At 36.6% G+C, this 22,319-nt stretch overlaps 1 protein-coding gene across 1 annotated transcript; it reads left to right on the top strand.

Annotated features, from left to right (window-relative positions):
• Nucleotides 1-14,788: 14,788 nt before the first annotated feature.
• Nucleotides 14,789-16,375, top strand: LOC128659951 (gastrula zinc finger protein XlCGF8.2DB-like). Its single transcript, XM_053713542.1, has one exon. The coding sequence runs from the start codon at nt 14,823-14,825 to the stop codon at nt 15,612-15,614; it is 792 nt and encodes a 263-aa protein (XP_053569517.1). The 5' UTR covers nt 14,789-14,822; the 3' UTR covers nt 15,615-16,375.
• The last annotated feature ends 5,944 nt before the right edge of the window (nt 16,376-22,319 follow it).

Genomic DNA, 22,319 nt, shown 5'->3' with positions numbered 1-22,319 from the left:
TATTTATGTGTTACTGTGTGTATATACATATATATTTATGTGTTACTGTGTGTATATACATATATATTTATGTGTTACTGTGCTTATATACATATATATTTATGTGTTACTGTGTGTATATACATATATATTTATGTTACTGTGTGTATATACATAAATATTTATGTGTTACTGTGTGTATATACATATATATTTATGTGTTACAGTAACACAAATATATATGTATATACACACAGTAACACATAAATATATATATGTATATACACACAGTGTGTATATACATATATATATATTTATGTGTTACAGTAACACATAAATATATTTATGTGTTACTGTGTGTATATACATATATATATTTATGTGTTACTGTGTGTATATACATTTATATTTATGTGTTACTATGCTTATATACATATATATTTATGTATTACTGTGCTTATATACATATATATTTGTGTTTAATATGAGTATATACCTACATATTTATGTGTTACTATGCTTATATACATATATATTTACTGTATGTGTTACTATGTGTATATACATATATATTTATATGTTACTATGCTTATATACATATATATTTATGTGTTACTATGTGTATATACATATATATTTATATGTTACTATGCTTATATACATATATATTTATGTGTTACTATGTGTATATACATATATATTTATATGTTACTATGCTTATATACATATATATTTGTGTTACTATGTGTATATACATATATATTTATGTGTTACTATGTGTATATACATATATATTTATGTGTTACTATGTGTATATACATATATATTTATATGTTACTATGCTTATATACATAAATATATGTGTTATGGTTATACATATATATTTACAATTTGCTGCTATTGATGCATGACTTACCCCCTTCGCTGCGCTACTTTTCATGCATGTCTCACAGTATGCGAATGAGGCTCCTATTGGTGCCTATAGAAGTGTGCTCTTGTGAGCGTAATGCTTCTCGGCAATGCAAACACGAGCTTGCATTCTCTGCTCTCAACTTGCAATATATCAGCGCACATTAGCGTGTGCTGGTATTGCTCAGTGGAGCACAAACATCGCTTTCACAAAATTTAGCGCTCCAGTTATAATCTGATATAAAATGTGTTTACTGCAAATTCTGTTTGATTTCAGTGCAGACCAATATTTTATATTTTGTTTGAGAAATACAAATAACTATCTGAAAGTACTGAGTGTGATAAAATTACATGAAACCAGTGACTGAGAAAAAAACAAAAAAAAGGGTGACTTTATATTGGGGACCCATGTAAGGTGACTTTTTAGATGTAAAATAGCCTGTGCTTTAAGAAGTAGTAATATTAATACATTAAAGTATAGAAATCTGTTCTTTATAATTTACATTTATGTAGCTTTACAGACATTTAACATTTTATGTGAACTTTTATTTTTTACAAACAAAAGCTTTTTTAAAAACAAAAGCTAAATGATGCAAATTATAACAAACATAAATCTGCAGGTCTGTTAAGAAATGAGTGTGAAATCTTAGTCTTATACAAAGTAGGGATTTAGATTTTAAAATTGACAGCAATATGGTTTGTGTACCTGTATAGAAGTATATATTATATGTATGGAAATAAATGTTACATCTGCTGTGGGATTCTTTTAAATATAACAAAATAATAAAATTAATATTTACAAAAACACAGTTAGTTGCAGAGTATAGCATTTATATGTGTAGAATAAGATATAGCCATAAGAAATAGAATTTATACTGGAAAGATTAGAAAAAATAAATATTAGATAATAGAGTTAGTACAAAAATAAAATTATTCAAATACTCAGCTTTGTATCTAATATGTATCTAATAACTTGTTAATATTATACATCTGTTTGCAACTAAGTTCTGTTAAAATAACAATTTCCATCAATAAAAACATAATATAATGCTGTATCCTGAGATATTTTAGGACACAACAGAAAAATCTCTCACATTTAAATAAATCGTTTGTTTCCTCCTTACTTATCCATATGATAATCGCACCCTGAGGGGGAGGCAGGGACTCTGTATTCATGTGACACCAGAGGGGACAATAGACATCTATATGAGAACAAAAGCACAGGTGTGACCCTCTCATTGTCTCCCAACTGACAAGTTGTACTCATGTGAGTCACACAGAGAAAGGTGACACTCCCACATCAGTATAAATATCTGTGTAACACTCAGTGATATCACAGGAGGAACCAGAGAGACTTCATACTTACAGAGCTTTTGCTAAACGGTAATATGCAAAACCTGACAAATCTTTATTAACAGCCTCACACTGTTGTGTTTTATATAATGATGAGAAAATATTGTTCTGTATTTTGTTGTGATAAAGATAAAATATTTCACTTCATATAAGAAACCAAGTTTATATAAAAAGTCCACTGAATTTATTTAATTTGTTTTCTATATTTTTTAACAATCTCTTAAATTAATTTAATGTCCCCTTTAATGTTTTTCTAATGGATTTTTTATATAAAATGTATGGGACATTCCCCCTTTAGGTTTATTTTTTTGTTTTTAAAATACTCATTGTGTTATGTACAGATATGAGTCTGTTATTGGCTGATCACTGTCACATGATACATGTGCAGAACAAAGTATCAGAAAAAAATCTACTGCTCTTTAGAAATTCATAGTAAGTTTTATTGCATTGTATTGTTAGTGTGCATCTGTTGATTTTGTTATTCTATACTTAATGATCCCTTTAAATGGACTGAGCTTGCTTAGAGATGATATTTCATTATGTTATCAATCTATGTAAACACAAAGGCTTCCCTTTCTTATCGCTGTCCAAGATAACAATTAAAAATGAACATTTTAGTGCCTGTCTCTCCCAAACCCCCCTTTCAGTGTGATTTATTTATAAAGTCTCTATTAAAGACTTTTTTTTACTTTAAATTTATTCCTGCATATTGATCAGTATTATTATAACGATTTGTGTGTGGTTTTTGGTACACATTTTGGGCTATATTACAAGTGAGATGCAAATGCTTGTGCTAGTGTTATCGCAATCATTTGCACCCCCTTCAGGGATGCGCAAATCCTATCACCCGATGCCTGGGACATGCAGTTCTGGGCGACAGGGATGTGGTTTGTTTTTTACATTTAGCCCTGCTGAGTGCAAGCAGACCGAAGCAGGGCTAAAGATTTTTTTTATTATTATTATTTTAATAGCGGCCAGTGGTGCGTGCTTGTGGCGGTAGTTTGAAAGAGTGAGAGAAGGAAAAGAAAACTGCGCACAGCAAATGGTTACAGTCTGAGCGCAGGCTTCTATAGAGAGGAGAATCTGAACATGCAGCTGATAAAGTCTGCCGGTCTGTGCTGCTGCTTATAGTGTGGGGCATCAGTGCCACTTGTCTGACTCTTGGTTACACACATCCAGGCGAGGGAGACTCTATACTGCCACTTCTCAGCCAGGGAGGTCCAGCTCCGGCTTACACACAACCAGGGCCTGTATAGTGTCTCACTCACTCTGGGTTACACACAACCAGGTGAGTGAGACACTATACAGGCCCTGGTTGTATGTAACCCAGAGCCAATCCTCTCCTGGTTGAGAAGTGGCAGTAGGCCCGGACTGGCCATATGGCATTGCGGGCAAAGGCAGACAAGTTAGCTGGGCTGACCGGGATAGCTTAGCCCCGCCCACCAGTCAGTCTGAAGCACCAGGGGCACAGACTTGCATACAGCGGACATGAGACTGGGAATCCTCCTCCACTTCTTCCAAGTGGATCTCACGGTTGCTATATGCAGGTAGGAGACAGGTGCTGCGCCTGCTATGGATCCAGCTTCTGGCCTGGGGTGGGAGGAGCAGATGAAGATGAACAGTTGATTGTTATAGAGGTGTTTTTGTTCTGTGATTGACAGGACAGGGGACTTGAGGAAGGAGTGTGAGTACAGGTTTGCCCGGGGGTAGCTCAGTATGGGACCAAGGAAATAAATATAAAGGCAAACATTAACTTTTCTCCACTCAACTCTGTGGATCATTGTCTTTGGCACTAGTGGTTTACTTATGGAATCAGATGTGCTAAAGCAAAGGTTGCACATCTGTAGACATTACATTGCTGCTTTAGGGCCTCAATTTCAAAAGGGCCCCTAGGCTTATTTTTGGTCCCAGTCCGGCCAGTAAGACTGGCACTGACACCCCACACTATAAGCAGCAGCATAGACCCGTCAGGCCTTATCAGCTACATGTTCAGAGCTTGCTCAGTACAGGGGGAGATGCTGTGATATGCTCAAGAGAGCTGTGACACAGAAGCGTATTCCTTACTCTTCTCAGTCACAAAGTGACGTAACAAATTCTACCCAGGAAAAATTACACAGCCAAACTCAGCTCCCCATATCCCAGAGACGCCGGTTTATGGTGCATTAAATCTGCACCCAGTACCGATAATACATGTACTGCACTTGCACAGGTCATACTTCATTTAGTAATAGAAGATTGTAAAATAAATGTAATACAAATCATTTCCATAACATATTTGTAATGTAAGATCATATGTCTGTTTACTTAATGTAAATCTACTACCTGCTTATAGTGATCTGTTTGTAATTCCACAGCTCAATTAGAGCAAATGATATATTAATGAAATAAAATACATTCGCAAAGTAATGTTAATCAACTTTTTCTCTAAGGGTCGGTTTCTGACAGTATACTGACATAGTATGTGTGCACTGATACAGTATATGCTATGTGCACTGATACAGAATACATGTACACTTATACAGTTTGTATATATTATATGCATATACTGTATAAGTGTACACATATTCTTTATCAGTGTACATGTATTCTGTATCAGTGCACATAACATATACTGTATCAGTGCACATAACATATACTGTATCAGTGCACACATATTCTGTATCAGTGTAGATGTATTCTGTATCAGTGCACATAACATATACTGTATCAGTGCACACATATTCTTTATGTGCACTGATACAGTATATGTTATGTGCACTGAAACAGAATATGTGTGAACCGATACAGTATATGTTATGTGCACTGATACAGAATACATGTACACTGATACAGAATACATGTACACTTATACAGTATGTATATATTATATGCATATACTGTATCAGTGCACACATATTCTGTATCAGTGTAGATGTATTCTGTATCAGTGCACATAACATATACTGTATCAGTGCACACATATTCTTTATGTGCACTGATACAGTATATGTTATGTGCACTGAAACAGAATACATTTACACTGATACAGAATATGTGTGAACCGATACAGTATATGTTATGTGCACTGATACAGAATACATGTACACTGATACAGAATATGTGTGCACTGATACAGTATATGTTATGTGCACTGATACAGAATACATGTGCACTGATACAGAATACATGTGCACTGATACAGAATACATGTGCACTGATACAGAATACATGTGCACTGATACAGAATACATGTGCACTGATACAGAATACATGTGCACTGATACAGAATACATGTGCACTGATACAGAATACATGTGCACTGATACAGAATACATGTGCACTGATACAGAATATGTGTGCACTGATACAGTATATGTTATGTGCACTGATACAGAATACATGTACACTGATAAAGAATATGTGTGCACTTATACAGTATATGTATATAATATATACATACTGTATAAGTGTACATGTATTCTGTATCGGTGCACATAACATATACTGTATCAGTCCACACATACTATGTCCATATACGCCAGACACGTCCCTTAGAGAAAAACTTGGTTAAAATGAATTTGCAAATCAGGACAAGTAGATTGGGCTCCCGCATTAGTCCCTTGGACAAGTAGTTTTTTTAAAAAAATTCTACACCCCTGCTCCTTACCATTGAGCTTGTATTACAAATTGAGCGAAATTACAATTGCGCTATTTATGCTTCAATCTTTACCGCAATCTCAGAGCTGTGATTTACTGTTTTCTTAACAAAAAAGTTGTACAAAGCGCTTTAAAAATACATTACAAAGTACAATTACACTCATATTAACACTGTCTAATAATTATTTTTATTGCATACAAAAGTAATTAAGGAGCAAAGAAACTGGGGTGTTATAAAAAAAAAAAAAGCCACAAAAGGACTTATGTACAAACATATACATACAGTGGGTATTGAAAATAATCACCCCCTTGAAAATAATCAAATTTTGGTGCTTTGCAGCCTGAAATAAAGACAGATACAGTTTTTTTGTTTATCCAGTTGTAATTACTCAGTGCAACATTCAACTGAAAGATATAACACCAACATGTCAGGCAAAAATAAAAACAATTCAAAAACAGAATCGATGAGTTGGAAAAAGGATCACCCCCTCCCAAAATTACTTGTAAACTCAATCAGGTGTAGCTAATCACCTTCTCAACGGCACACACAAAGCCTTTTGACCTTCAGCTGTGGGCATATTGATTAGCTCAGCATGAAAAGAGCTTTCCTGGAGCATCTCAGCCCTGGAAGTGCAACTGAAGCAAACAATCAACTATGGGTGGCAAGGCACTGTCAAAAGATCTCTGGGATAATGCTATGGAGAGGCACAAATCAGGAGATAGCTACAAGAAAATATCAAAGGCTTTATCAATGCCTAGAAGCACAGTGAAGTCTATTATAAAGAAGTGGAAGGTATTTGGTACAACACAGACCCTCTCTGGATCAGGACTTCGCTCCAAACTGGATGAAAGAGCCAGGAGGAAACTGGTCAGATAGACTAGCAAGAGGCCCACATCAACTCTGAAGCAGTTGCAGAAATTTATGACAGAGTGGTCATTGTGTGCATGTGACAACAATATCACAAATTCTCCACAAATGTGGCTTTTATGGGAGGGTTGCAAGGAAGAAAAAAAGCCACTCCTAAAGAAAGGCCACATGCAGTCACGACTGAGCTTTGTCCTAACACACCTAGGAGATTCTGAGGCCCCATGGAAAAGGTTTAAGGTCAGATGAGGCTAAAATTGAATTATTTGGCCTTAACACCAAACAATATATCTGGAGGAAATCCAATACAGCTCACCATCCAAATAATACCATACCTACAGTAAAGCATGGAGGTGGTAATATCCTGGTATGGGGGTGTTTCTCTGCAGCAGGCACTGGAGCACTTGTCAGGATAGAAGGAATAATGGATGGGGCAAAATACCGTCAATCTGCTGCCCTGTCAATGGGAAGAAAGTTTACCTTCCAACATGACAATGACCCAAAGCACACAGACAAATGACCACACAGTGGTTGAAAGGGAATAAGGTGCATGGCCTAGTCAGAGCCCAGACTTAAACCCCATTGAATATCTGTGGCATGACTTGAAAACTGCAGTCCACAAACAGTCACCATCAAATGTAACGGAACTGAAGCAGTTCTGCAAAGAATAGTGGGCAAATATTGCACAGTCTAGATGTGAAAAGTTAGTAGAGACCAATCCCAACAGACTAAAGGCTGTAATTAAAGCAAATGTGGTTAACAAAAATACTGACACAAGGGGGTGATCCTTTTTCCAACTCAGTGATTCTGTTTTTGAGTTGTTTTGCCTGACATGGTGTTATATCTTTCACTTGGATGTTATAAGTTGCACTGAGTAATTACAACTGGATAAACAAAAAATGTGTCTGTCTTTATTTCAGGCTGCAAATCAACAACATGTGATTCATTTCAGAGGGGTGATTTATTTGAAATACTCACTGTGTATATGTGTGTGTGTGTGTGTGTGTGTGTGTGTGTGTGTATGTATGTATGTGTGTATATGTATATATATATATATATATATATATATATACACATTAGAGCCCTTTTCCATTATGTAGATAAAAACATGATAAAACATATTTATGCAATATTCATATTTAATAAAGATTTTAACTATGTATTTACATTTGCTAACGAATATGCTACATTGTTTTTCTCCTACATTGGTGTGTCCGGTCCACGGCTTCATCCTTACTTGTGGGAATATTCTCCTCCCTAACAGGAAATGGCAAAGAGGCACACAGCAAAAGCTGCCCATATAGCCCCTCCTCTGGCTCTGCCCCCCAGTCATTCTCTTTGCCTGCTCTGAACAAGTAGCATCTCCACGGGGATGGTAAAGAATATGTGGTGTTAGTTGTAGTTTTTATTTCTTCTATCAAGAGTTTGTTATTTTAAAATAGTGCCGGTTTGTACTATTTACTCTACAACAGAAAGTGATGAAGAGTTCTGTTAAGAGGAGTATGATTTTAGCACCAGTAACTAGAATCCATTGCTGTTACCACGCAGGACTGTTGAAACCAGAGAACTTCAGTTGGGGGTAACAGTTTGCAGACTTATCTGCCCCAGGTATGACCAGTCTCTTTTCTAACAACACATAGTAATGCTAGAAGACTGTCAGTTTTTCCCTCATGGGACCGGTAAGCCATTTTCTTAGACTAAGTACAGATTAAAGGCTTATATATTGGGCTCTATACTGGTTGACACTATTGTGGGCTAAATCGATTTGCTTATTTCATATTCTTATGACATTTGGAGTGTTTTATGAACTTAGAAACACTTTTGGGAACGTTTTAATTATGCCTGGCATTGGTTTATACGCCTAATCTAGTCAGAAAGGCCCCTTCACTCTAGCTATGCAGAGGGAGGAGGCCTCATTTTCGCGCCTCAGTTGCGCAGTTACTTCCAAAGGCAGTGTATGCAGCTTCATGTGAGAGGGTCCTGTGGCTGAGAAACGGACTCCGGAAGGCTTATTTCTGTGGTGAATAACCCCTAAGGAAGGTAAAAGCAAAGCGCACAACTATTCCTATAGAGGACAGTTGTGCTTTCAAAGATCCTATGGATAAAAAATTGGAAGGATTGCTTAAAAAGATTTTTGTTCAGCAAGGTTTCCTTCTTCAACCAATTTCGTGCATTATTCCTGTCACCTCAGCGGCGTCTTTTTGGTTCGAGGAACTAGAAAGTTCGCTCCAAAAGGAGACTCCATATGATGAAGTCATGGACAGAATTCACGCACTAAAGTTGGCTAATTCCTTTATTTTGGATGCCGCTTTTCAATTAGCAAAATTAGCGGCAAAGAACTCAGGTTTTGCAATAGTGGCGCGCAGGGCGCTTTGGCTAAAATCTTGGTCGGCGGATGTGTCGTCCAAAACAAAATTACTTAATATTCCTTTCAAAGGTAAGACCCTTTTCGGGCCAGAATTGAAGGAGATTATTTCTGACATCACTGGGGGAAAGGGCCATGACCTCCCACAGGATAGGCCTTTCAAGGCTAAGAACAAGTCTAATTTTCGTTCCTTTCGCAATTTCAGGAACGGACCGGCTTCTAACTCTGCAGCCTCTAGACAAGAGGGTAACGCTTCCCAGCCTAAACCAGCATGGAAACCATTGCAAGGCTGGAACAAGGGTAAGCAGGCCAAGAAGCCTGCTGCTGCTACCAAGACCGCATGAAAGGGTAGCCCCCGATCCGGGACCGGATCTAGTAGGGGGCAGACTTTCTCTCTTTGCTCAGGCTTGGGCAAGAGATGTTCCGGATCCCTGGGCACTAGAAATTGTCTCTCAGGGGTATCTTCTAGAGTTCAAGGAACTCCCTCCAAGGGGAAGGTTCCACATGTCTCGCTTATCTTCAGACCAGATAAAGAGACAGGCATTCTTACATTGCGTAGGAGACCTATTAAAGATGGGAGTGATATACCCAGTTCCAACAGCGGAACAAGGTCTGGGTTTTTACTCAAACCTGTTTGTAGTTCCCAAAAAAGAGGGAACTTTCAGGCCAATTCTGGATTTAAAAATACTAAACAAATTCCTCAGAGTTCCATCAATCAAGATGGAAACCATTCGGACGATCTTACCAACAATCCAGGAGGGTCAATATATGACTACCGTGGACTTAAAGGATGCGTACCTGCATATTCCTATCCACAAAGATCACCATCAGTTCCTAAGGTTCGCCTTTCTGGACAAACATTACCAGTTCGTGGCTCTTCCATTCGGTTTAGCCACTGCTCCCAGAATTTTCACAAAGGTACTAGGGTCCCTTCTAGCGGTTCTAAGGCCGAGGGGCATTGCTATAGCACCTTACCTAGACAACATTCTAATCCAAGCGTCGTCCCTTTCCAAAGCAAGGGCTCATACAGACATTGTTTTAGCCTTTCTAAGATCTCACGGGTGGAAGGTGAACATAGAAAAAAGTTCCCTGTCCCCGTCCACAAGGGTTCCCTTTCTGGGAGCGATAATAGATTCTGTGGAAATGAAGATTTTTCTGACAGAGGTCAGGAAGTTAAAACTTCTAAAAGCTTGTCGAGTTCTTCATTCTATTCCTCAGCCTTCCATAGCTCAGTGCATGGAAGTTATAGGACTAATGGTTGCAGCAATGGACGTGGTTCCTTTTGCTCGAATTCATTTAAGACCATTGCAGCTGTGCATGCTCAAACAGTGGAATGGGGATTATGCAGACTTGTCTCCCCAAATTCAAGTAGACCAGGTAACCAGAGACTCACTCCTCTGGTGGTTGACTCAAGATCACCTGTCTCAGGGAATGAGTTTCCGCAGACCAGAGTGGGTCATTGTCACGACCGACGCCAGCCTCTTGGGCTGGGGCGCGGTCTGGGACTCTCTGAAAGCTCAGGGTCTATGTTCTTGGGAAGAGTCTCTTCTCCCGATAAACATTTTGGAACTGAGAGCGATATTCAATGCACTCCTGGCTTGGCCTCAACTAGCAAAGGCCAGGTTCATAAGATTTCAGTCGGACAACATGACGACTGTAGCGTACATCAATCATCAGGGGGGAACAAAGAGTTCCTTGGCGATGAGAGAGGTATCCAAGATCATCAAATGGGCGGAGGATCACTCCTGCCATCTATCTGCAATTCACATCCCAGGAGTAGACAACTGGGAGGCGGATTATCTTAGTTGTCAGACTTTCCATCCGGGGGAGTGGGAACTTCACCCGGAGGTATTTGCCCAGTTAACTCAACTATGGGGCACTCCAGATATGGATCTGATGGCGTCCCGTCAGAACTCCAAGGTTCCTCGCAACGGGTCCAGATCCAGGGATCCCAAGGCGACACTAGTGGATGCTTTGGTGGCGCCCTGGTCGTTCAATCTGGCTTATGTGTTTCCACCGTTCCCTCTCCTTCCCAGGCTTGTAGCCAGGATCAAGCAGGAGAAGTCCTCGGTGATTGTAATAGCTCCTGCATGGCCACGCAGGACTTGGTATGCAGACCTGGTGAATATGTCAGCGGTTCCACCATGGAAGCTACCTTTGAGGCAGGATCTTCTATTGCAAGGTCCATTCAAACATCCAAATCTAGTCTCTCTACAACTGACTGCTTGGAAATTGAACGCTTGATTCTATCTAAGCGTGGGTTTTCAGACTCGGTTATAGATACCCTGGTTCAAGCCAGAAAACCGGTGACTAGGAAAATTTACCATAAGATAGGCCAAAATATATATCCGTTGGTGCGAATCCAAGGGTTTTTCTTGGAGTAAAATCAAAATTCCTAGAATACTTTCCTTTCTCCAAGAGGGTTTGGATAAAGGTTTGTCAGCTAGTTCTTTAAAAGGACAGATATCTGCTCTGTCTGTTTTGTTGCACAAACGACTGGCAGCCGTGCCAGATGTGCAGGTGTTTGTACAGGCGTTAGTTAGAATCAAGCCTGTCTACAGACCTATGACTCCCCCATGGAGTCTAAACTTAGTTCTTTCAGTTCTTCAAGGGGTTCCGTTTGAACCCTTGCATTCCATAGATATTAAGTTACTATCTTGGAAAGTTCTGTTTTTGGTTGCTATTTCTTCTGCCAGAAGAGTTTCTGAATTGTCTGCTTTGCAGTGTACTTCTCCCTATCTGGTGTTCCATACAGATAAGGTAGTTTTACGTACCAAGCCTGGTTTTCTTCCAAAAGTGGTTTCCAACAGGAATATTAACCAGGAAATAGTTGTTCCTTCCCTGTGTCCGAATCCAGTTTCAAAGAAGGAACGTTTGTTACACAACCTAGACGTGGTCCGTGCTTTAAAATTCTATTTAGAGGCAACAAAGGATTTCAGACAGACATCATCCTTGTTTGTCGTTTATTCTGGTAAGAGGAGAGGGCAGAAAGCTACTGCTACCTCTCTTTCCTTTTGGCTGAAAAGCATCATCCGATTGGCTTATGAGACTGCCGGACGGCAGCCTCCTGAACGAATTACAGCTCACTCTACTAGGGCTGTGGCTTCCACATGGGCCTTCAAGAAAGAGGCTTCTGTTGATCAGATTTGTAAAGCAGCGACTTGGTCTTCACTGCACACTTTTACAAAATTTTACAAATTCGATACTTTTGCTTCTTTGGAGGCTGTTTTTGGGAGAAAGGTTTTGCAAGCAGTGGTGCCTTCCGTTTAGGTTACCTGACTTGTTCCCTCCCTTCATCCGTGTCCTAAAGCTTTGGTATTGGTTCCCACAAGTAAGGATGAAGCCGTGGACCGGACACACCAATGTAGGAGAAAACAGAATTTATGTCTTACCTGATAAATTCCTTTCTCCTACGGTGTGTCCGGTCCACGGCCCGCCCTGGCTTTTTGTCAGGTTTAAAATTTTTTACTTCTATACACTACAGTCACCACGGCACCCTATGGTTTCTCCTTTTTCTCCTATCCGTCGGTCGAATGACTGGGGGGCGGAGCCAGAGGAGGGGCTATATGGACAGCTTTTGCTGTGTGCCTCTTTGCCATTTCCTGTTAGGGAGGAGAATATTTCCACAAGTAAGGATGAAGCCGTGGACCGGACACACCGTAGGAGAAAGGACTTTATCAGGTAAGACATAAATTCTGTTTTTTTTTCCATTGACTTCTATGAAGAATGCGGAAAAGGGATTGCATTTGCGCAATAGTCGGGTGTTATGTTTTTTTCCACTTGCACACTATAATTTGTTAGGATTTTTGCTCCAGTCATGTTAATGCTTGCGCAAAATAAAACATTTTTAACTTGTAAAACGAGCTCAACTCGACAAGCACAAAAAGATTAACTATAGTGAAATGTTCACAATCTGCGAAAACGCATTTTACAGCGCCGCTTTTAATCTAGCCCGTTATTTATAGTGAATAAAAATGTCTGACAGTGAAGATTAGTAGGAAGAACAATACCAATACTGTAGTATTAGATTTAACTTACACTTAAACAACTCTTATTTAACATTTGTTTTCAGGATAAAATCTTGTTATGTGTAAGGGCTGCTCTTTTATATAAATGATAGAATAAAATGATTATAATATATTTGTAAGGTTGTGGTTTGTCCCACTTATAAATAGATCATCTGCTCCTGAGTTTATATTGTAAAGCTCTGGGAAAACTGTAACACACACAGAGCAAACCGTACTAAATGCTTGTGCTGAATCAACATTACATGTAATAACCTAATCAGCTGATCTGTATTGCATGAATTGTTATGTGTGCCTTTAATTATAACATACGTACAGTTAATCAGAACCATTATTTAATGTTATCTGTCTAAACCATTTAATATACTTTTTACAGACACGGCCAGAGCACTGAGAGATATCCGGTATTGATGTAACTGGAGTGAATAAGGGAACCTTCTTCCTGAGCACAGACATTGGAGCCTGTTATCAGCATGAACTCATATGTGTTAGGTGAGTAAAATAGATATTATGCTAACTTTAATTACTGGGAAAATAGAACAGATCACTCATTAAACAAATATAAACTATTATATTTATATAGCACTGCGGAATCTGTTGGCGCTCTACAAATACCTGATGATGATGATGATGATAATAATAATCTGCATCTTTTAAGAACATTTGTGTCAACACCTGCTCTCAGATTACTGTAACTCTACCCTCCCCTGCTTTGACCCAGCTCATAGAACTCCCATAACTACACTTACGCCTACCTTGTTCCCATGTGTGGAACACCCACAGCTCCCCCAGTGAGTGTTCCCCACCCCAGAACCGCCACTGATCTGTGTGCTTAATTTAACAGTGAGTATTATTAAACTAATAAAGTTTTTGGCTGATTATATAAATCAAACAACCGCAAGCTAAGAGTATCATACGGTCACTGCTCCTTAGCCTTTCAAAACATCTCACACTGATTATGAGTCTGTGATGATTAAGACATCATATTCACATCCCACTGGTTGAGCATGAGCTGGGCAGGGGTGTACGTGCATTTGCTTGTGCAATGTTAAATGAGGACGGTGGATGCCTCCTATCTTGCCCACAATACAGATGTACTTGTACCATGGCTGAGAGTATTATCCACCTGCACATTGTTTAATAGGCCCTATAACTTGTTTTTATTAGTAATCGGTGGTTTAGTTTATTATGATGTAGAAATATTTACTTTATTTGTCTTTCATTATTTTAAATTGTGATTTACAGGTTCATCAATTTAAAAATGAACACAAAACAGAAGCCATTTTATGGAGTGTAAATCAATGGGGGTGTTTAAATGATGGATTCATTATAAAGAAAAAACTTTCTTTATTTCCTTTATTCCTTTTCTTTTTATGTAGACAATCACTTAAATAGTTCATATCCATCCTTCACTACAGGAAGCCTCAGTTTGATACCACAAACTCCAAAAGTCTTAGACACCAATGAATATTCACAAACATTGGGGATATCAAAACGGATATTTAAAGAAGATGTTGAATTGGCAGGAACTGGGCAGCAATCATTATGTACAGAGAGTTATTTAGTCATCAAACAAGAGGACAACATTTATGCCTTATCTAGTGAAATGAACATCCCAGAGGATAAACCACACACATTTACTGAGTTTTCAAAACATTTAAAAGAAGGCAAAAGTCTACAGTCTAGCCAAATGATTCATACAAAGGAGAAACCATTCAAATGTACAGAATGTGCGAAAAGCTTTAGATGGAAGTCTCATCTACTAGAACACCACAAAATTCACACAGGTGTGAAACCACACACATGTACTGAGTGCGGCAAATGTTTTACACAAATGAATCATCTGAAAACTCATAAAAAGATTCACACAGGAGAAAAGCCGTTCACATGTACAGAATGTGGAAACAGTTTTACAGAAAAGAGTAATCTGAAAAAGCATGAAAGGATTCACACAGGGGAAAAGTCTTTCACATGTACAGAGTGTGGACAAAGTTTTATAGAAAAGAGTCATCTGCAAAGTCATGAAAGGAGTCACACAGGGGAAAAGCCTTTCACATGTACAGAGTGTGGAAAAAGTTTTACACAAAAGAGTGATCTGAAAAAGCATGAAAGGATTCACACAGGGGAAAAGCCGTTCACATGTACAGAGTGTGGAATAAGTTTTACAGATAAGGGTTATATGAGAAAACATGAAATGATTCACACAGGAGAAAAGCCTTTCACATGTACAGAGTGTGGAAAAAGTTTTACACGAAAGAGTCATCTGAAAAGTCATGAAATGAGTCACACAGGAGAAAAGCCTTTCACATGTACAGAGTGTGGAAAAAGTTTTACACAAATGAGTCATCTGAGAAGGCATGAAATTAGTCACACAGGAGAAAAGCCTTTCACATGTACAGAGTGTGGAAAAAGTTTTACACAAATGAGTACTCTGAAATATCATGAAAGGAGTCACAAGGGAAGAAACCTTTTACATGTTTAGAAAGTAGAAAAAAGGTTTTAAATTTAAAAATACAAAATGGAAGACATTTTCGACTATAAAAAAAGGTTTTTTTATTAAGATGGATTATATTATAAATGAATAAACATTCTTATTTTTATTTTTATGTAGACAAACACGTGAATAGTTAATATCTATCCTTCACTACAGGAAGCATCAAAATGATACCGCAAACTCCAATAGTCTAAAAACCAATAACTATTCACAAACATTAGGGAAATCACAGCAAATATTTAAAGAAGATTGTGAATTGTCAGGAACTGGGCAGCAATCATTATGTACAGAGAGTTATTTAGTCATCAAACAAGAGGACAACATTTATGCCTTATCTAGTGAAATGAACATCCCAGAGGATAAACCACACACATTTACTGATTTTTCAAAACATTTAAAAGAAGGCAAAAGTTGTAAATGATTCATACAAAGGAGAAAACATTCAAATGTACAGAATGTGAGAAAATCTTCACATGTAATTTGCATATCCTTGAACACCACACAGTTCATACAGTTGTGAAAACTCAAACATGTACAGAATTTGGGAGATGTTTCACATCTAAAGGAAGCCTTATGTATCACAAAAAGACCCACACATGGGAAAAACCTTTCATATGTAATGAGTGTGGGAGATGTTTCACATCCAAGAGAAATCTCATATCTCATGAAAAGACCCACACATGAAAAAAACCTTCACATGTACAGAGTGTGGAAAAGGATTTACAATAAAGAGTAATATGAAAACTCATACAAAGAATCACACAGGAGAAAAACCTTTCAAATATACAGAGTGTGAAAAAAGTTTTACATGAATGGATCATCTCAAATATCATGAAAGGATTCAGACAGGAGAAAAGCCTTTCACATGTACAGAGTGTGGAAAAAGCTTTACACAAATGAGTAATCTGAAAACACACAGGAAAAAAGCCTTTAACATTTACAGAGTGTAGAAAAGGATTTACAAACCAGAGTGATCTAAAAACTAATGAAAGGATTCACACAGGAGAAAAACCTTTCACATATACAGAGTGTGGGAAATGTTTTACACAAAAGAGTGATCTGAACTCATGAAATAATTCACACAGGAGAAAAAACTTTCACATGTTTATAAAGTGGAAAAATGTATCCCGTGCCAGTCCGGTATCACAAAAACACGAAATATTTACACATAAAATAAACTTTATATGCACTGGTTGGAAACCTTTTAAAAATTATCCTAAAGAGGACAAACTCTCTAAATAGAAGCATCAAAAAATAATCCTATTGTAAATTATACTTTCTAAATCCCAGTTATAAAAGCCCCAGATTGTAAGTGCTCTCCTGCTGTCCTTTGTTCCTCTATATATGTGCACCTCAGTTTCTCTGATATCAATGGGATAGAATCCAAACACCACACAGGAATATACAAATCTGTCCTCATACTGACCAGTTTACACAGTCATTAACCACCAAAACACCCCCAGTGTTGTTTATTTTCTCGCCTATGTAACTCAAACGTGCCACTCCTAACAATGGCATATTAATAATTACATTTCAGAATAAAGGAGTCTTTATATGAATAGAGTGTTAGACAATTATATAAACAAGAACATCAGTCTCAAATGATTGACGTCTGGGAGATATATTTATCTTGTGGATAAACCTTTTCTTTTAGCAATAGATGCTTAGCATTGTACATGTTATATACCAGAGGAATTACTGAGGGGAAACTGATTTTATTTAATTAGACACAATGGGCAAGATTACAAGTGGAGCGCTAATTTACTGCGTGCCCAAAAATTGGCAAATTTGCCCATTTGCGAGTGAGGAATAAGTAATCACCCATTACAAATAGCTGATTTTTTTTTCTACGGTGAGCTTGTGGTAGCAATTAGCACTCATAAAATTAACCAAAGATCAGATCTTTGGTTAATTTTATAAATGTCCACCAAGCGCCCCTGAACGTAAGTGTTACTTTTCTTTAATAATTTTTTTTTTTAAAATAGCATTTTTTAAGAACAAAACAAAAATAACTGGACTTAGCCGTTTTGGGGGCTAAAGTCACCGGCTGTGCAGTGTTAAAAAAAAAAAAAAAACATTACTGAAAAGTTATTTTATAGTTCACATGAAAATGGGGCTCCCATTGGAGCATACAGAAGCACGCTCTCGTGAGTGAAATGCTTCTGTGCACTGGTATTACAAATAGGAGTTCAAATATTGCTTAAACTAAAGTGATATTTTGTGCTCCATTTATAATCGTGCCCAGTATCAGTAACCGGTACATACGTGATCATAATCAGTTTAATTTAAATGGCTACTATAACCTACATGTATACTGGGTATGTAATATGTGTGTCATGTGATCATTATCAGTTTAATTTAAATGGCTACCATAACCTACATGTATACTGGGTATATAATATGTGTGTCATGTGATCATAATCAGTTTAATTGAAATGGCTACTATAACCTACATGTATACTGGGTATGTAATATGTGTGTCATGTGATCATAATCAGTTTAATTTAAATGGCTACTATAACCTACATGTATACTGGGTATATAATATGTGTGTCATGTGATCATAATCAGTTTAATTTAAATGGCTACTATAACCTACATGTATACTGGGTATGTAATATGTGTGTCATGTGATCATAATCAGTTTAATTTAAATGGCTACTATAACCTACATGTATACTGGGTATGTAATATGTGTGTCATGTGATCATAATCAGTTTAATTTAAATGGCTACTATAACCTACATGTATACTGGGTATATAATATGTGTGTCATGTGATCATAATCAGTTTAATTTAAATGGCTACTATAACCTACATGTATACTGGGTATGTAATATGTGTGTCATGTGATCATAATCAGTTTAATTTAAATGGCTACTATAACCTACATGTATACTGGGTATGTAATATGTGTGTCATGTTCTGTAACTTGATATTATGTCTGTTAGATGTTTTCATGTTAGTTAGAAGCCACAAGAACTGATAATAGCACACACTGTATATATAAAGGGAACATTATATGTCTGATAAATCCCTTTGTATCAAGAGCACAAGTGTTAGGTATATTTATACCATTGTGTGCATATATCATGTAATGCTGCTTTTTACTATATAATGATATACAATGTTTTTTCATGCAAATAAAAAGTGATTGTAATCCAGACCAGTATTTTGTGTTTTTTGTATAATTAAAAACCCAATATCACAGAATAATTAGGAAAACATCATCAAAGACAGAAGCCAAATCTGACAGTGAAAGTTAAACGCTGATAATTCAGATAGAGCAGCAATATTACCCAACTTTCTAATTTACTTCTATTATCTAATTTGCTTTGTTCTTTTGGTATCCTTTGTTAAAGAGTAAACATAGGAGGCCGATATGAGATTAGGGGCGTGCACGTGCATTTAGCATTCTGTGCAGCAGTGTTTGTAACTATGTATAACATTGCTATAAATGTTGTTGCAAACTCTGCTGCCTAAAGACACGTGCACTCTCCTGAGTTCACCTAGGATTACTCTTTAATGTGTCATTTTAAGACCCTTTTAATTTCACTTCTGTTACTTTGTTCTTTTGGTATACTTTGCTAAAAAGAATATGTACATAACCTTAGCAGTAGAAAGTTACTACTGGGAGCTGACTGCTGATTGTTGGCTGCACACATGTTTCTTGTCATTGGCTCACCAGATATGCTCAGCTAGCTCTCAGTAGTACACTGTTGCTGTAATGCTGACTTCAACCATGTGTTTAATCTCTTTGTAGTAGTTAAATAATAGTTATATACAATCAGTGGTACAATAATAAACTGATCTAATATATTATTTATATCTCTATATTTAATAACAGATCATTAATAACAATTATATTCTAGGTAATCATTATCTTGTTAAATTTGTCACAATGTTATCTTCATTAAACAAGGACTCACAACAAGATAGCACAAAGCTAGATCTGATTAAAGGGACAGTAAACACCTTCAGACTGTAATATAAACTGACTAATTATTCCTAGGAAAACAACTTTACCGTATACTTTAATTGTCTAATAGTATTGTTATATCAGCTGTGTGCCGGGATATTATCTGTGTGTCACAGACGTACAGTGACTAATAATGCAATAAACACATAGAAATAACTTCACTGACTCACTATTTAATGTCTAATAGTATTGTTATATCAGTTGTGTGCCGGGATATTATCTGTGTGTCACAGACGTACAGTGACTAATAATGCAATAAACACATAGATAATATCCTGGCACACAAATGATATAACAATACTATTAGACATTAAATAGTGAGTGAGTGAAGTTATTTCTATGTGTTTATTGCATTATTAGTCACTTTACGTCTGTGACACACAGATAATATCCCAGCACACAGCTAATATAACAATACTATTAGACATTAAATAGTGAGTGAGTGAAGTTATTTCTATGTGTTTATTGCATTATTAGTCACTGTACGTCTGTGACACACAGATAATATCCCTGCAAATAGCTGATATAACAATACTATTAGACATTAAATAGTGAGTCAGTGAAGTTATTTCTGTGTGTTTATTGCATTATTAGTCACTGTACGTCTGTGACACACAGATAATATCCCGGCACACAGCTGATATAACAATACTATTAGACATTAAATAGTGAGTCAGTGAAGTTATTTCTTTGTGTTTATTGCATTATTAGTCACTGTACGTCTGTGACACACAGATAATATCCCGGCACACAGCTGATATAACAATACTATTAGATATTAAATAGTGAGTCAGTGAAGTTATTTCTATGTGTTTATTGCATTATTAGTCACTGTACGTCTGTGACACACAGATAATATCCCGGCACACAGCTGATATAACAATACAATTAGACATTAAATAGTGAGTCAGTGAAGTTATTTCTATGTGTTTATTGCATTATTAGTCACTGTACGTCTGTGACACACAGATAATATCCCTGCAAATAGCTGATATAACAATACTATTAGACATTAAATAGTGAGTCAGTGAAGTTATTTCTATGTGTTTATTGCATTATTAGTCACTGTACGTTTGTGACACACAGATAATATCCCGGCACACAGCTGATATAACAATACTATTAGACATTAAATAGTGAGTCAGTGAAGTTATTTCTGTGTGTCACAAACGTACAGTGACTAATAATACAATAAACACATAGAAATAACTTCACTGACTCACTATTTAATGTCTAATAGTATTGTTATATCAGCTGTGTGCCGGGATATTATCTTTGTGTCACAGACGTACAGTGACTAATAATGCAATAAACACATAGAAATAACTTCACTAACTCACTATTTACTGTCTAATAGTATTGTTATATCAGCTGTGTGCTGGGATATTATCTGTGTGTCACAGACGTACAGTGACTAATAATGCAATAAACACATAGAAATAACGTCACTGTCTCTTTGTAGTAGTTAAATAATAGTTATATACAATCAGTGGTACAATAATAAACTGATCTAATATATTATTTATATCTCTATATTTAATAACAGATCATTAATAACAATTATATTCTAGGTAATCATTATCTTGTTAAATTTGTCACAATGTTATCTTCATTAAACAAGGACTCACAACAAGATAGCACAAAGCTAGATCTGATTAAAGGGACAGTAAACACATTGAGACTGTAATATAAACTGACTAATTATTCCTAGGAAAACAACTTTACCGTATACTTTAATTGTCTAATAGTATTGTTATATCAGCTGTGTGCTGGGATATTATCTGTGTGTTACAAATGTACAGTGACTAATAATACAATAAGCACATAGAAATAACTTCACTGACACACTATTTAATGTCTAATAGTATTGTTATATCAGCTGTGTGCCGGGATATTATCTGTGTGTCACAAACGTACAGTGACTAATAATGCAATAAACACATAGATAATATCCTGGCACACAGATGATATAACAATACTATTAGACATTAAATAGTGAGTGAGTGAAGTTATTTCTTTGTGTTTATTGCATTATTAGTCACTGTACGTCTGTGACACACAGATAATATCCCAGCACAGAGCTAATATAACAATACTATTAGATATTAAATAGTGAGTGAGTGAAGTTATTTCTATGTGTTTATTGCATTATTAGTCACTGTACGTCTGTGACACACAGATAATATCCCTGCAAATAGCTGATATAACAATACTATTAGACATTAAATAGTGAGTCAGTGAAGTTATTTCTATGTGTTTATTGCATTATTAGTCACTGTACGTTTGTGACACACAGATAATATCCCGGCACACAGCTGATATAACAATACTATTAGACATTAAATAGTGAGTCAGTGAAGTTATTTCTATGTGTTTATTGCATTATTAGTCACTGTACGTCTGTGACACACAGATAATATCCCTGCAAATAGCTGATATAACAATACTATTAGACATTAAATAGTGAGTCAGTGAAGTTATTTCTATGTGTTTATTGCATTATTAGTCACTGTACGTTTGTGACACACAGATAATATCCCGGCACACAGCTGATATAACAATACTATTAGACATTAAATAGTGAGTCAGTGAAGTTATTTCTGTGTGTCACAAACGTACAGTGACTAATAATGCAATAAACACATAGAAATAACTTCACTGACTCACTATTTAATGTCTAATAGTATTGTTATATCAGCTGTGTGCCGGGATAT

The sequence above is a fragment of the Bombina bombina genome, chromosome 5 (genome assembly GCF_027579735.1).
Source record: "Bombina bombina isolate aBomBom1 chromosome 5, aBomBom1.pri, whole genome shotgun sequence".
NCBI classification, from domain to species: domain Eukaryota; kingdom Metazoa; phylum Chordata; class Amphibia; order Anura; family Bombinatoridae; genus Bombina; species Bombina bombina.
This window is presented reverse-complemented; position numbering and strand designations above follow the sequence as displayed.